The sequence below is a fragment of the Nycticebus coucang genome, chromosome 7 (assembly GCF_027406575.1).
Source record: "Nycticebus coucang isolate mNycCou1 chromosome 7, mNycCou1.pri, whole genome shotgun sequence".
In the NCBI taxonomy this organism is placed as follows: Eukaryota; Metazoa; Chordata; class Mammalia; order Primates; family Lorisidae; genus Nycticebus; species Nycticebus coucang.
Window position 1 is genome coordinate 135,286,340 of NC_069786.1, and position 16,137 is coordinate 135,302,476.

Genomic DNA, 16,137 nt, shown 5'->3' on the forward strand with positions numbered 1-16,137 from the left:
ACACCTCTTTGGTTAGAGAGTCCAGTTTCATTTTCCCAATGTTCCTCTGACTTGCTGGGATATGTCACAGAGCACTTACTGAATCTCAAGAGATGCTCTGGTCCACAAAACGCAGAAGTTACTTAATTTAGCTCCTTACTGTGGACCTTTCCATAGTCTAAGAGATATAATTAGCTATAATTTTAAACAATCTATTCAAAAGATTGGGAAAACAAGAAGTGACTCAAAATGAAAATCTTTTCAATCTAAATTTCCCTTTGAATTATCACTGAGAAACATTAGTTGTTCTTTTTCAGAATCCAGGCCACACACACAGGACACCCCCAGCCTCTTCTGCGGGATGGGCGCTGCTGCCCTGGGCCTGGCCACACCTGCAGCCTGCGGGAGCACAGCCGCAAACATACATCTGCTTCCTGTGTGTGTTGCTGTTTAGAGCACCCGGCAACTCAGACATGTCAGAGGAGTAACTTCAGAGGGATGGGACAGAGAAGTCTGTACTACAGGTGGAGTGTTCTGGGATGTGGAGTGACCACATGGCTTTTGGGCAAAGCCACAAAGATTCCAACCCAAAGTTTACTCCACGTGGTGATGGTATCTTTCTTCTGGGCATGAAGCAGACTCCGTTTTAGAACACAGGCTTCCTGATGTGAAATACAGAGCTCTCTGGTTGTGGGGCTAGAGCCCAACCTCACTGAGTGGTATGGAGACTCCTTCCCGGTCACCTGGGGATGCTCCTCACTTGGGCTGCTTCTGGCCATTCCCTACGTCCTGGACTCTTCCTGACACTACGATTATAGGTACTTGAACTTGCTTTGCCCACCTGAACTGCTAGTGGAATTCTCCAGTTAGCAGAGTTAGGTGCCTCCAGGCAGCAGAGTTAGGTGCCTCTCTGGTCCCCAGTGAAGGGTGGAGCTAACAACTCCGAGGGCCGGCCCTGCACAGCAGGGTGGTGTCCATGGCTCTGGAAATGGCCTGCCACTTGGGCACCACCTAGGCAGCAAAGGCTCGATTCGCAGCGGCGGGGTTAGGGGCCATGCTGCCCCTAACCTGACACTGGCTCTCCAGGAACAGTGACAACTGGGTAACCCTACTCCTTACTGGTCACCTCCTCTGGGTCCTCAGGTGTCAGTCCAGGAAGCGGGCTTGTGCGCACATGACTGTGACCTGCCTCACCAGCACCCACCTGTCAGGGCCAGCCAGCAGCCGCCACACACGAAGTGACCTTAGAGGCCAGCCGTGAGGTCTGCACAGAGTCGCGTTAGCCTGCTCCAGCGCAAGTCCCTCTCCTGAGCTGACAGCAAATGCCCTGAGCAGTGGACGTCCCTGGACTGACCCCACAGCCCCTTTCCTCGGCCTCACCCAGCTCCTCAGTGCACTGACCAGGGTGCTGGCAGCAGTGGCATCTTTGCTCAGCGCCAGCTCACGGGGCTCTGAGCTGGGCGTGCTCTACACATTTCAGTGCATGGGACCTGGAGGTGAGCTGGGACGCGCCATAGGCAGGCAGGCAACCCAGTTCCTCCCGGCCCAAGAGGGACTGTGTGTTTACTTACATGGGGGTGCTCTCCTCAGCATGGTGTCCTGGGGGGCGGACCACAGCAAAGCCATTCTACAGAGGGAGCAGACAGGTGGGAGAGAGTGACGAAACACGTTACATCAAGGAGGAAACTGACACAAAGGGGCCTTTCAGCAGACTTGGGATGTGCTGGAGGGGGTGGCTTCTGGCTGTGGCCAGGCCACACTGCCTGGGACAGATTACAGGGCTGGCTGGGAGCCCTTCTAAGAAGTCTGGGCCCTTCCTCTCACAGGGGTGAGTGGAGGGTCCGGGAACCCAGTTACTAAGATTAGAGGCGACTTGGCCCTGCCTTTTTCTCTGTGAAGCCTGCTCAGTCGGGGGCCTGGGGCAGTGTTGAAGGTACGTTCTTGCCCCGTGGGCTCACGGCCAGCACCCAGCAAGCAGCAGCCTGGGGAGCCCCACATGGGGATGAGAGGAAAGGCTCTGCTCAGTTCACGTGGGGGCGAGGCTCTGTGCTCCAGCTTGGCCTCCATCTGACCATCTCTGTCCTCAGGGCAGTTCAGCTCCCGGGGAGGGGGCAAGTAGGTGACACATAAAACTAACAGCTCTATCAGCACAAAGAAGAAATGCAGAGGCTGGAGTACGGCTTCGTGCTCCCCATCCTGTCACGTACGCTTTAGAAATCGTCTGCAAACCGCTCTGTAGCAGCTTCGGTAAGAAGGGTTTGAAGGGTCTACCCCCCCCCCCCGCCACTCCAAGCAGTCTCATAACAACAGGAAGTGGTATAGTCAGGGCCCGTGACAGCAATAGGCATGTGCCATGGAAGGCGGCAGGCTGGCTGGCCACAGGGACTGGGCTCAACAACACGGTAGTAAGGGAGGTGGAGGGAGAAACCCACCCTCAACACACAATCCTGTAGGAGCCACAGCCCTGTCCCCACACCTGCACACTACACAGGGACTCAGTGTGTGTGTGGGGGTGGTCTTGCCTTCACACGTGCACAGCTTTCCTGCCCCGTCACTGTGCAGATGGCCACACTGAAGGGGTGGGGCCCTGGAGGGCAAACCCCTGGGGGCTCCCACGGCCTGGTGCAAGCAGGTCCTGCCCACGCTCACAGCATGTGTTGGGGACAAGGCAGTTTCCTTTAAAGTTGTCCTTGGTGAGACAGCAGTTACACATCTTATTAAGTTTCCACCCTCAAACACGTGAACTTTTACCATCCCGAGTAGGGTGCCAGGAAGGAGGCTGCTGGGAGCAAGGATGAGGGGAAACCTCGACAGCCATCCGAGCGGGGGGCTGGAGGGCTCCTCAGCCCACAGGACCCTGACTCCTGAAGGATGTGGAGAAACTCGGTTACCCCAAGTGGATAAATCTAAGACGGGTCTCAAAATCCAAAGAAGAGAATTGTCCCTGGAAGGAAAGTGGCAGGCAAGTTGTCAGGGGTATAATTTGCGCTTTCAAGTGAAACTAGTTTGGAAAACACGAGCCTGCCAGTGCCACGACACTCTTCGAGTGCTCACAAGGCTTTTCTGGTGAGGTGGGTGGAGACACGTACATCAGTGGGTCCAGAAGTTCATGCCTCTTTGGTGCCGTGCACTGTGTCTGGGTTTGGAGGATCTACATAACTCAGTGAACATGGATTTCCAGATGATGACATTTCGTACTGCAGAATCACACCTCTGTAAACACCCATCACACGCAGGAAGGGCTCCTGGGGTGGCCAGAATGGAGAAGGCCCCAACCTGGCTTCAGACACGTGGGGTGGTGAGTCTGCAGGACACTGCCCCCTGAATTACAGGCTGGCATCACAGAAGAATACCCACACGCAGCTGACAAGACTATTAAAACACATCTTTTCTGACTACAGACCTGCATGAGGTCAGGCTTCTCTACAACCTCAACATGTCACAACCAACACGAGGCAGCCATGGGAACTCAGCTGTCATTTACGAGCAGATGCTGTTATTCATAAACTAGTAAATATTTTAAAAATTTCTCAGTTTTAATCTCTAATATGGTCAATACTGATGGTCAATACTAACTCATAGAATTTCTGCACTGAGCATGTGTGGTCACAAATGTGGGACTGTCCCTCTGCTTCAACAGTGCAAGGCTGTGCTGAGCCCCAGTCCCGAGTCCCCTCTGTGTCCCTCCCCCAGGCTGGAAACCCACTGCCACCCAGGCCCCGACTGACCTTCAGCTCCCCTGTGGCCACCTTGAAAACCAGCTCCACCACACAGCCCACGGCCAGGCGGGCCGCCCCCGAAGAGTGCACCTCGTTCCATATGGTGTCGCTGTCCACCTGTGGAGACAGCACCTGCAGTGAGGCCGACGTCTGAAGTCACTGTCACCCAACAAGCCCCTACGGGCCGTGCAGCTTGCAGGCCCAGAGAGCCCAAGGGCTCTGTCTCTGAAAGCCCAGGACCTTCCAGACAGGAAAGACCCAGCCTAGGTCTGGGCTTGCTTCTTCCTGAGACACATTAAACACACCGAATAGAAAAACACAAGTGAACACACCAGAAATAAGACATGTTTTCACTTGTTCTGAGGTGTCCTTTCTTTGCTCTATTGCTCCAACATACCGGGAGTGAGAAGCAGGGGTGTCAGGATTGCTTGCTCCCTTTTCCTGCTGCCATAGTTAAGAGTTCTTGGGATTGCGTCTTGAATCTCAAAGTCTGAAATGCTACCAAGTCTGAAACTTCTTGGGTGCTCACATGACACTCAAAACATGTACATGGCAGTGCTCAGGTTCTGGATTTTTGTATTAGGGATGCTGAACCAGTACTCACAAGGCAAATACCCCCAACGTTTGGAAAAATAAAATCTGAAACACTCTGGTTGTGAGTATTTAGGATAAGGGACAGTCGACCTATACTAACAAATCAGCAGAAGTAAGAGATGTCAGAGAAGAAAGAATCAGGGAGGGGTCTCTTCAAATCACTGCTTTATCGTGTACCAAAAGTAACCAGAGGCGAAATGTTGACAACAGGAGCTGAGCAGGCCCGGAGGAGTCACCCTGATCGGCCCCTGGTGATAGCAAGTCCAACCATTAGACATTTCTATCTCAAACAGAAAACTTTCACACAGATGCGTCCAACAATTTCTCTTTGTAGGTTCATTTATTTTAGGCACATTAATTTTTTTTTTTAAGCCGTGGCTAACAAGGGCGAGGAAGAAGACAGCCATTCCTGTAAGGAACAGTCTCCTGAGGGAGCCTGGCTGGGGCCAGAGGGCTGCAAGGAAGCACATGGCCACTGCCAGGCCCTGGTGGCTGTCCCAACGTCCTTCTCGCCAGCAGGATGCTGTGGGCTGGGCAAGCTACTTCCTTGGGCAGATACAACTTGAAACTTGTGCCCTTCCTGGGGCCATGCCAAGCCTGGTGATGTCTCCGGCACTGCTGGAGGACCCCTACTTCTCAAGCTGACCTCCCCTGGGCACTGAGGACTTTGGGGGTCCCTAGGGAGGGGCCGATCCTGCTTGCCCTGCTCTCCTCTGCCCCGGCCCAGGCTCACACAGGCTCCTGCCCGCCCAAGGCCACTGGGCCACTGGACTGGCACTGATCATTACATGGGACATAGGGTTTCTTTCCAGACTGTCTTGAAGCTCCATCTTCAAAGCAAGTCATTTAGAATGCATTTACACGGCGCTGAAGACATTTTCTGGAGAGTATACTAAGTGATGGTTATTCTCTTCAATAGCTGAATCTCTGTGTTCTTGAAATAGTTTCCAAATGTCAGGAGCATGCTCTCCACTTTGCCTGCTCTCCACAGCATTGACATTCAGCTCATAAAGAACGGCCCCTACCGCACATGATGCTGTATTGTTACTCACTAAGCAGGTTACCTCAGCAGAACCGGGCAGCAGAGGCCACCAGCTGCCCTGTGCCCTTGGGGTAGCAGGTCCTGGGTGGTGCAGGCTCTGGCCACAGCAGTTTGGCCCAAAGTACTCAGAGATTCTTTCCCATCAAAATGCAACAACCTGGGGCAGCGCCTGTGGCTCAAAGGAGTAGGGCACCAGACCCATATACAGGAGGTGGCAGGTTCAAACCCGGCCCAGCCAAAACTGCAACCCCCCCCCAAAAAAAAAAAACAACAAAAAAATGCAACAACCTGGGCTTTAGGACTAGGAATGCAACAGGGAGGGGAAAGGGGCCTTTCTGGGTGCTCTGCCTCCTGGGGCTGCTCAGCACGTGGGGTACCTATGGCGGGAGGCAAGTCCTCTGCCCTCCCAGTGACCTGGATTACCCTGAACAGTGTGAGGGACAAACCCTCCTGCACCCCTAGCTCTCAGAAGCACAGGGCTCCTGGCCAGGGAAAGACTTAGGCCACAGTGCTGCCAAGGGCTGGGCAGGAAGAAAGGGATTCAAGAAAGGGCAGAGGCTCACGCTGGGTGTCATATGGAGAAGAAAGAAACACCCTGGAGGGGAAACGAGCAGAAATCCCCCCTGGGAACACCACAGAGAGCTGAACTGGGGACACTGGGGGCGCCAGTCCTGGGTATGCCTTGGAGAGCTGGCCACATCCAGACCAAGCAGGGCCAGGCTAAGTGGGAAGTTCAAGGGCATGCCTCCTCGCTCATCTGAAACTCACAGTTAGGAGAGGAACAAAAAGAAGTTTATTTCACTTGAAAAAAGGTTGTAACAATTTTAAGGAAGGTGAGTTTCAAACTTTAAAAAAGTCCCCTAGCCCACTCTGAGAGGCTAAGGTGGGTGGACTGCCTCAGCTAACGAGTTCAAGACCTTTCTGAGCAAGAACAAGAGCCCATCTCTAAAAACTAGCTGGGTGTTGGCAGGTGTCTGTAGTCCCAGCTACTCTGTTGGCAGGTGCCTGTAGTCCCAGCTACTCTGGAAGATGAGACAAGAGGATCACTGGAACCTAGGAGCTGGAGGCTGCCATGGCACTCTACTGAGGGCAACATTGTGAGACTCTGTCTCACAACAAACAAAAAACCCAAACTTTGAAAGTCCCAGCTGCATGCCCCAGATGCCAACCTGATGTTGCCGGAGCAGGCAGGCTATCCTTGCCTGCCATCTCTCTAGGAGAGCATTCCGAGTCCATCCACACTCAGGCTCCTGGGTCCACACCCCAAAGGGCTAGCCCCTGGCTAACCAGGCATTGGTGGGCTGCATATATGCCTGTGATGATAGTCCAGCCCAAAGCCAGGGCAGGGGACTGTGCCACCTGCTGTGTCTTCCAGTTAGAGGTCATCTTCGAAAACAATGGGAAGAAACATTACCTAAGGACTCCCACTCTCCACTGCTGCTGAGCCTTGGGACTTCAAGTGTGGGAGGGGCTGCCCAGGCTCAACCCCAGGGCCAAGCCTGCATTTAGCTTTCGTTTGCAAATTATAAATTGGGCTTTGTACAGGCGTGCTGGCTGCAGGGCAGTGCAAATGCAGATCTTTTAAGTCTGGCCAAAAATTTGCCCTGAATTAAGAGATTGCAGCCTATTTACAACACAAAATAAAATAACCCTAGGAGAGCTTGGTGGTGGTCTAAGCAAATGTCATTTATTCTCTTTCTGACAGGATAATTTTCAAAGTAGCGATTTCTGTAAAGACTCAGGAAGAAAACAATTTTGTTTCATTTCCATAACAGAACCCAGACCTTCGCTTCACCCTGTGATCTGTGACGACACACTGTGTTCCAGCTCCAACGGCCTTGCTATCCACCATGCCTGTGACCGTCTGCAGTGTTTCTCAGAGTTGTGGAGCTGTAAGGTTTGGCAGACCGTCCAGAGGGCTTGGCCTCCCCCTTCAAGTCGCAGCTCTGTCACTGTCCACCCCCACACCGTGCATCAGAGAGCAAAAGGGCTAGGGAGAGCCTTGGTCACTGTGAGGGGTGACTGTCTAGACAGAGAGGTGGACACCCACACTGGATGGTCCTTTGCCATTCAAGGTCCAGGCTAGTTCCATGCCGTGTGTGGTGGAGTAGAAGAAAGGCCAGTCCGGCCAAGCCGGCAGCCTGGTAAATGCCACAATAGTAGTCCTGCAGTCTGTGGTTACCACACTGAGGGCTGCACCTGCAACCTCAGTGTGGAATCTGGGTCTGAGCAGAGACACATTCCCTTGAGACAACACATTGCTGTTGAAAACAGCACATCACTGCTACAGACTTAGGGGTAGACGAGACACCAGCTTGTTCTTACAGAGAGAGCCGCTTCCCACCAGAGCCTGAGCTGGCGTGCTGTACAAGCTTCCCCAGAGAAAGTGCCCGAGTCCTGCAATCCAAACGTTTGCGGCTCCTGCAGCCTTTGAAGCCACACATGGCAGCCCCTGCCGCCAGCCCCTGTGTATGGAAAACACCTGGCAGCAATTATCCACTCTGAGGAGAGCAAGGCTACGATTTCTGTGACCACTGGGACTCAAGGAGAAACAGGACATTATTTACACATTAAAGAAATACTCACCCCAACGCCACCGCAAGGCAGCCTGACAAACACCGAGGTTAGCGAGCCTGTGGGGAGAAGGGGAGCTGTCAGAAGGCTGAGGTCATGGGGAGTCAGGCACAGCGCAGGCTCTTGGGACACTGGAGTCATTCACGTGGCGTGGCACTCGTCAGACATGCACAACATGACACTTCCCGGGGGCAGGTCAGCGTCTGGCCAGCAACTCAAATTCACACAGCACCAGTCACCTCCTCAGGGGCTTAGGAGACTCCCAGCCACCAGGGACACAAAGTGCCCTGACAGGAGTCTGTCCCCAGTCCGACCCTGTGCCTCACTATGCCCCTAAGGGCTTGTCTGCCACAGCACTGCAGCCTGGGCTCCTCAGAGGCCCCATCTGCCACACCCAACACCTGCTCTGGTTCTGAGGCCCCGAAGCTATCCCCACTGCAGCAAGGAAGACTGCGAGCACAAGGGCCCTCCTGCTCCCAGGCTCAGGCCAGGCACAGCTGGCCATGCACAGAACCACCTGGGTGCTCCCACGGTGTCTTTTTCCTCAGTTTGGTCCCAGTCCTACATGACTACAGGGGTGACCAGCATAAAACCTGCATGTCTCCTAGAGACCCCGCAAATGGGCAGCTGCCCTGCCCCAGCCTGGAGGAGACTCAGGCCTGTTGCTAGCTTGCTTCCCCTAGCAGACTCCTGCATAGCTCAGGACCCCACTTTCCAGCTGTGGCAAGGCTGTGCCTACTGCAGGGACCTTCAGCCCCAGCCCTGCCTGATTTGGGGCTGTAGCTCCTACTCCAGACGCTCCTGGGTCCTATTCCTTGCTTCGGCCGCCTGGTGCCCAAGGAAGGAGCTTGGCCTTGGGATCAGTTGGGGCCCTGGCCAGGTAGGTGGCCTTGCATGAATGAGAAGAGATCCTCCTCTGGGGGACACATGGTGCTTGGAAAGGGCTCGGGAGCTTCAGGAACGGTCAGCACGGAGGACAAGCTCCACAAGTACTGGTCTGCTCTGAACTGTGGGTGGACCCAGCCGGACCCCGAGTGCAGAACTGGTCCATGAATCAGACACACATTATGATATCTTCACCCACCAAGGAAAGACCACAGCAAAACAAGCCCAGGCACACTGTCACGTTTTCATACATACCCCACAGTGGGTGGGGATAGGACTGAGTCACAGGGTGACAGAGGTCCAAAAGTCCATGACAGCCCCTCGGCTGTGTCCCTGCCCCAGGACTGCTGGCACTCCACCCAGGGCCCAGGCTGCCCTTCACTGCCTCCTGAGGTTTGGGGCCACAGTCACCCAGATCAGACCACGAAACCTTTTGCCCCGAGTCAGTGGCCACCCTCATCTGTCCACCCAGAGCAGGTAGCAGGTGTCCTGTACCTGAGACTGGGATGGGAAAGACACTGACTGCCCCTTAGTAAGTATTGCTATCCTGGTGGGGGCCCTCTCTGTGTGGGGTGGCCATCCTGCTGCCCTTCCCTGAGCGATGCCAGGCTCGCTCCCAGGGGGCCCAGCACCAGGCTGGGTGCCCCCTCAAGGCAGTGCTGTGCCAGCTGCCATTGGTGAACCCCATGACTGCATGGTCAGACTTCCCCAGGTGCCCACAGTCCAATTCGGACAAGTACAGTGCACAGTGGTACATCACCACACCAGTAACTGACCACGGAGGGCCTTTTGCATGTGGCCCAGAAATCTGTGGATTTAATTAAAATAGGAAGAGAAATCACACGACATGTTTAAACATCTCATTAGGACCACACTAACAAACTTGAGATAATCACCAGCTATTTCTATGTTTGAAATACTGAGACTGATAATGGAATTCCTTGGTTAGGAAAACTGTCAGAAATTTAAAAATGGATCTCAAGTGGTGAGACGTAATGGATTAAGTCATCCTCACAGTAATGTGAATAGGTTTTAAACACAAAGCTCAGCAGGACAGAAAAGGAAGCAGCATGATTTATAACATCAATGATGTAAAGTAAACACACACAACAACAGGCTTTGCACTAAATACTTGGTTAATAAAAAAAGTCTATTAAGTCTATTAAAATGGCTGCCTATGGGGGAGGAATGGGGTGAGAGGATGTGGGAAAACATCTCGACAAAGATGCTAAAAGCAAGGGAGGGTCTTCAGGGCCCCTCACTGGCTGTGAACAGGACCAGGGCCCACATGCAGCCCCCCTTGCAGCCAACGCAGGTTGGTAAGTAAGCCCCAAGCCATGGAAGACCTGCCCTTCACTTTTCCCCTAAAGATACCACACGCCTGATTTTCCTCTTGCATTTTAGATGACTTGTCTTAGACCTCGTTTGAAATGAGCTTAAAAACCTGCAAAAGTCTCCCCCTGGTGAAGTGACACCTGCCTTCACCCTGACCTCGACCCTGTCTTCAGCCCTGCTAAATTTCTGCAAGACTGACAGGCAAAGGACACTTGGTTAGTGGGTGGGCCCTTTGAAAACAGACAGCAGGGGGCGGCGCCTGTGGCTCAGTTGGTAAGGCGCCGGCCCCATATACCAAGGGTGGCGGGTTCAAACCCGGCCCCGGCCAAACTGCAACCAAAAAATAGCCGGGCGTTGTGGCGGGCGCCTGTGGTCCCAGCCACTCAGGAGGCTGAGGCAAGAGAATCGCTTAAGCCCAGGAGTTGGAGGTTGCTGTGAGCTGTGTGAGGCCACAGCACTCTACCAAGGGCCATAAAGTGAGACTCTGTCTCTACAAAAAAAAAAAAACAGACAGCAGGGTGTCTGGATGGCCCGTGCAGACCAGCTGCCCTTCTGAAAGGAGATGGAACCACCATGGGTGTGAGGGGTATGACAGCAGTGACCCTAAGGGATCAACGGCTCCAACACGGGGCCGTGCACCAACTCAGCACAGCAGGCTCCATGGCCCAGGTCTCCTCCCATCCTGGGACCCATGGGCAGCCTCTCTCCCTGAAGGACACGCCAGGCAGCCGAGGCTCCTGGTCAGGACCTAAAGAATCCCAAGGACAGAGGACCCTGGCCTGCTGCCTTGCTGCACATGGCTCTCGCTCACTCAGCTCCAACCTGCCAGGTACCTGCCGACTCCACTGTCCACACTACCCCGTCGTCGTAACAGGCTCCCTTCCTCGGGCTCCACCTCTCCTGTCACCCCACGTGCTAGTTGGATTGGTGGATCTCCTTGCACCAACTTCTGCTTCTAAGACCTCATGAGCCCCTGTGTCCCCGCCGTGTTCACACCCTCTCTGGAGACAGCTGCTTCAGCTCCAGTCCCAGGCCACCTCAGTCTTCCTGCTCTGCTTTGCCCTGGAGTCCTGCTCTATAATGTACCCTGAGGCTGGGTACCCGGGACACCCCACGGCTCTGAGCACAGGAGCACGTGGGCGCCTGCTCGCTGGAGGGTCTCCATCCAGGGACAGTGCCCTTCCCAGCCCTGTTCCTATCACCGGGAAGCTACTCTTGCCTCTGGCCAGTTGTCCCCAAGCCTCTCACGGGTTCACTTCCTGGGACTATGCCCTACCCTAATGGTGAAGCTTTGGGAAGCAGCTGAGTGGCAAGAACAAATCTCGCTGTGTCAGCAAAGACAAAATGCCTGTGAGGTGACGGCTCCCGAGAGCAGACAGGCTGAAGGAGTCTTGGCTACACTCTGGTAGAGGCTTTCTGGGGTTTTGAATGCATCTTAGGGGACAGGATTCACGATAGCAAGCACCTGGCAGGGTGTAGACTGGGATTCCCTCCTGGTCCTGGGTGACAGTGTACAGGCTGTGGGGGTGCAGCAGGTCTATAGGGGAGGAGCAGGAGTTGCTTAGCTGGAACAAGTGTCCCTGGTATCCTGAGCTCGGCTAATGGCCTGCGGCTCCTTGGCAGTGACAGCCCTGCCTGCCTCTTAGCCACACTGCTCCAGGCTGGTCTGGCTGCTTCTACAGGGACTCTGCCATCTCTGGGACTATCCTGAGGGTGGCATATGTGATGGGCTTGTGGCCTGGGGGCAGCCACTCAGTTCTTTGCTTTGGTGGAGCACATCCTGCAGTGGCTTCTTGAGAAAGAATGCTTTAAAGGGACGATCCCTGAGTCTGCGCACCCGTGATGCCTCCTTCCACACTTCTGCTCCCTCGGGAACCTGCTGTCTGTCTCTGCCCCTTGTCTGTGAGCCCCTCTGGCGACTGGTGCTTGCTGGGCCCTTTGACCCTCGGTGAGTGCCACTGTGAGCCCCTACAGGGCCTCCTCCCTTCTGTGTGTCCCCTGGGAGCCCCGCACCTCTGTCCTCCTCCTCCTCTCCCACTTTTCACTGTCCTGCTCTGTCTTGCTTTTCTCCAGTTTCTGGGAAGTCACGCAATTCATCCTCCAGTCCAAGGGCTCTGTCCCTGTGCTTGTGCTTCTCAGCTCTGTCTTCTCCAGGCAGTCTGCATACTCTCTTTCGCCCCGCAGGTGTCCCTGCGACACAGCGCCGTGTCTTTTCTCTGAAGATACAAGGGAGCTTCGGCTTTGCAGGTCCTGCCTCCCTCCCAGCTACCTTCCTTTGCTCCATTTCTGACTCAGCTTCCCTGCTGAGCAACTCACCCAAGCCCCGGGTAAGCCCTGGTCATCTGCTCTGATCTCAGAGGGAAGCAGGTATTGCTGGCCAGATGTTCTGGGCACACAGAGCTTATTACCTGTGAATTCTAGTATCAGGGGTCTTGAGGGGCTGTTTTCTGGGGAACAGCAATGTCAGCTTTCTTTGGACTAGGCAGGTCCCCTGGACAGGGGTCTCCTTTTCTTGTGTAAAGAAGGCTGGTACTCTGGAGCCTGCTAGGGCAGGGGTGGGGGTGTCTCCAGCCCAGGTGCCCTTCTGGAGAAGCAGCAGCTGCAGCTGTCCCAGACTGTGGGGTTGGGGCCCAGAGGCCTCCCTGTCAACTCTGGCCCAGCCCCACTTCTGAGTCCCCTCCTGCTCCCAGTCCAGGCTCTCTGCAGTTGCTGTTCATAAGCAGCTGGGGTCTGTGGGGTGAGTTGGTGGCGGTTGTCTTGGCTTAGAGCCTGCTCTGTGGAGCCTGTCCACAGGCCAGCAACTACCCCCACCCCACCGCCGGCCTCTACAGTCCTGCTGCTGCCCACTCCTGTCCTGCTCCCCCCACTCTCGAGGGTTGTGTCTTTCTACAAGCCTGGATGCCGTAGGGCTGTGGGGACCCAGGAAGCAGCATCATGTGTCCTCAGGCCTTAGCACTACCAGGACTCTACAAGGGTGTCCAGGAAGATGCCCTCAGCAGGGGGCTAAGTAAGCCAGTGAGAGAGAGAGTGAGGAAGGAAAGGGTCCAGGTAGTGCATGAGTTCCATGTTTGAACCCCATGACTCTGCACAGCCCTCCTCACAGTCACCATGTAGAACGTGCAAAGCAAGGCAAGCACAGTCTTATCCTTGCCCCTGAGACCTGGGATTCCCACGTCTCTCACGGCTCCCAGCCCCTCCTCTGTCTCCTGCTCAGGGAAAAGCCACCGTGGACTTCACCCTTCCTAATGCAAAGTCAGGGAGGAAATTATTTAGGAACAAAGGGAGCCCACATAGCCCCATCCCTGGGCCTGCGGTCTGTGCCCAGGGAGCCCCGTCCCCGGGCCTGTGGTCTGCACCCAGGGAGCCCCGTCCCTGTGGTCTGCGCCCAGAGAGCCCCGTCCCTGAGGTCTGTGCCCAGGGAGCCCCGTCCCTGTGGTCTGTGCCCAGGGAGCCCCATCCCTGGGCCTACAGTCTACGTCCAGGGAGTCCCTGTACCAGGGCCTGTGGTCTGTGCCCAGGGTGCCCCCATCCCTGGGCCTACAGTCTATGCCCAGGGAGTCCCTGTACCAGGGCCTGTGGTCTGTGCCTAGGAAGCCCCATCCCCAGGCCTGTGGTCTGTGCCCAGAGAGCCCCATCCCCAGGCCTGTGGTCTGCGCCCAAGGAACCCCTGTCCCTGGGCCTACGGTCTATGCCCAGGGAGTCCCGTCCCCGGGCCTGCAGTCTATACCCAGGGAGCCCCTGGAGCACTGAGTTTATCAGGAGTCCCTCTGCCTCTCAGATACCCTGAAAGGTCTGGCACCTCCTGAAGCAGGATGCCTCTTTTTGAGGCCAAAATCTCCCCTCTAGCTAAGCATATGGGGGCCACATGGCTAACAGGGCCAGGAAAACAGCAGCCGCGTGCCCTCAGCAGTGTGCTGGGTCTCTTCCTGACCAGCCTCCAGAGGCTCCACTCTGCCATTTGAGACTCTTGCACACCAGTGGTTCTGGGCCGTTTCTACAGGAACTTACTTGCCACAAGGCACTTCCACCAGAAACAAGCAGATCCCGTGAGCTGGGTGAGAATTCTCTTCCAGGCTCTTTACCTTGTGACCTAGTGGGCGAGACCCACGGCCACCCAGCTGCAGGTGCCGAGGGCTGGAAACACAGCTTGGGTGATTTCAAACCCAACATGGGAGTTAAGGAAGATCTTGAAATACCTAGAAGTTTCTTACTGTCCAGTTTCTGCCTGTTGAGGGGGTTTGTGCCGTAGAGGAGGGTATGTGCTTCCGAGTGCACTGTCTGTAGCTCCTCCAAGGTGGCCTTCCGTCCGCGAATGCTCTGGGGGGACAGAAGGGAAGAGGATGCTTACACGGCCAACAGAGGCTGCTGTTTCTGTTGCCATAGGCAGTGATTCCCATGCAAACCACCCCAATCCCACAGTGACAAGGGAGCCACCCTGATCCCCCAGAGTGACAAGGGAGCCACCCCGATCCCCCAGAGTGACGAGGGAGCCACCCAGATCCCAGAGTGACGAGGGAGCCACCCCGATCCCCCAGAGTGATGAGGGAGCCACCCAGATCCCAGAGTGATGAGGGAGCCACCCTGATCCCCCAGAGAGATGAGGGAGCCACTCAGATCCCAGAGTGACGAGGGAGCCACCCAGATCCCAGAGTGACGAGGGAGCCACCCCGATCCCCCAGAGTGATGAGGGAGCCACCCCAATCTCCCAGAGTGACAAGGGAGCCACCCCGATCCCACAGTGTGAACAAACCCCATTGGATTTGATTATTGCAAAATAAAAAGCAACGTCACCAACACAATAAAGTATTTAAGAAATATTTTAGAGAGCTTAAACTTTAATTATGACTTTGAAAAAAACATCAAAAGAATTAATTCCAGCCTTCAACGTGCTACCCTTCTCTGTCACATAAGCGATATGGCATCAAATTATTACTTTGCTTTCCAACTGTCATGGTCTGGTCTTAAAATAGTGGTGAGCTGACAGAGGCAGCACAAGCTGATTCCCTGTTCATGATCACAGGACTCTGGGGGCCTCCGAGCCCCAGGGTGAAGCCACCCTCCCTCCCACAGGTCTGCCAGCTGCTGGGCAGTCTGGGCAGTTTGGGCCGCCACCGACGTAGCCAGCTGCTGGGCAGTCTGGGCAGTTTGGGCTGCCACTGACGTAACCTTTTGCATTTCTCTGTTGTGAAAATTCCTCTCATCAAAATACCTAACCTATTTTTTAGACTTTTCCCAGAACAGAGAAACTCTACTCTTCAGTTGAGCTGCACTTATTTAAGCTTTTCAAAGGCCAGTGGATCAGGACAGGAGACTAAAGTTAACATGTCACATGGAAACTCCATCACCACTGTGGCCATGGCCCATTTTCATCAGCAGGAGCAGGGAGCTGCCCCCCATCCCCTCACTGCTCAGCCCCACACCCAGGTCTCAGTGTCACACACTCAGCTGTGTGGGTGGCCCATGATGGGGTGTCCTGGGGCTGTTTATCAAGCCCAGGGCTTGCAGCTTTCAGGAGAGCCTATGCCTTGTCCACACAGGGTGGAGAAGGAAGGAGTGGCCCCTGGAGGGCAGCTGCCCTGGGCTGTGAAGGTCTGCTCTTAGGGACCTTTTTCTCATCATTAATAATTTCATGAAATCAGACTCTTCCTTATTATACCACCTTGTTCCCATGGTGGAAAACTAGTCTTTGATTCCACTCGCAACATAGTTCTACTTCGGGTACACAGCCAGTGTCCATGCAAAGGCGGACAGAGGCTGCCTCCCCAAGTAGGGGCACCAGACCCGGGGAGCCCAGGTGTCCGCTGTGGACCCTCTTCTATAACGCCCCTGTGGAGTGCTCCTTTCCATGCAGCCACACCGCCTCGACAGATGGTGTCTGGGCAGGCCGTGCTTGGAGAGGCCATTGTCGGGGGGGACGCAGGGTGGGGGGGCGCCAGGAGCCAGGCCGTGCAGTGCCAAGTAGGGGCAGGTCCAACAGCAAGGCCACAGCAGCCACGTGAGCTCTCCCAT

At 55.0% G+C, this 16,137-nt stretch overlaps 1 protein-coding gene across 3 annotated transcripts in view; it reads right to left on the reverse strand.

Moving 5' to 3' along the window:
* The window catches only part of HDAC4 (histone deacetylase 4), a 319,199-nt gene that overhangs the window by 26,181 nt on the left and 276,881 nt on the right, over positions 1-16,137 (reverse strand). For all 3 annotated transcript variants that reach the window (XM_053597110.1, XM_053597111.1, XM_053597109.1), the window contains exons 16-19: positions 14,325-14,445; positions 7,921-7,967; positions 3,708-3,815; positions 1,551-1,606 (exon numbers count right to left, since the gene is read on the reverse strand). In XM_053597110.1, coding sequence (XP_053453085.1) covers positions 1,551-1,606; positions 3,708-3,815; positions 7,921-7,967; positions 14,325-14,445 — 332 coding nt within the window. The remainder of the gene's footprint in view (positions 1-1,550; positions 1,607-3,707; positions 3,816-7,920; positions 7,968-14,324; positions 14,446-16,137) is intronic.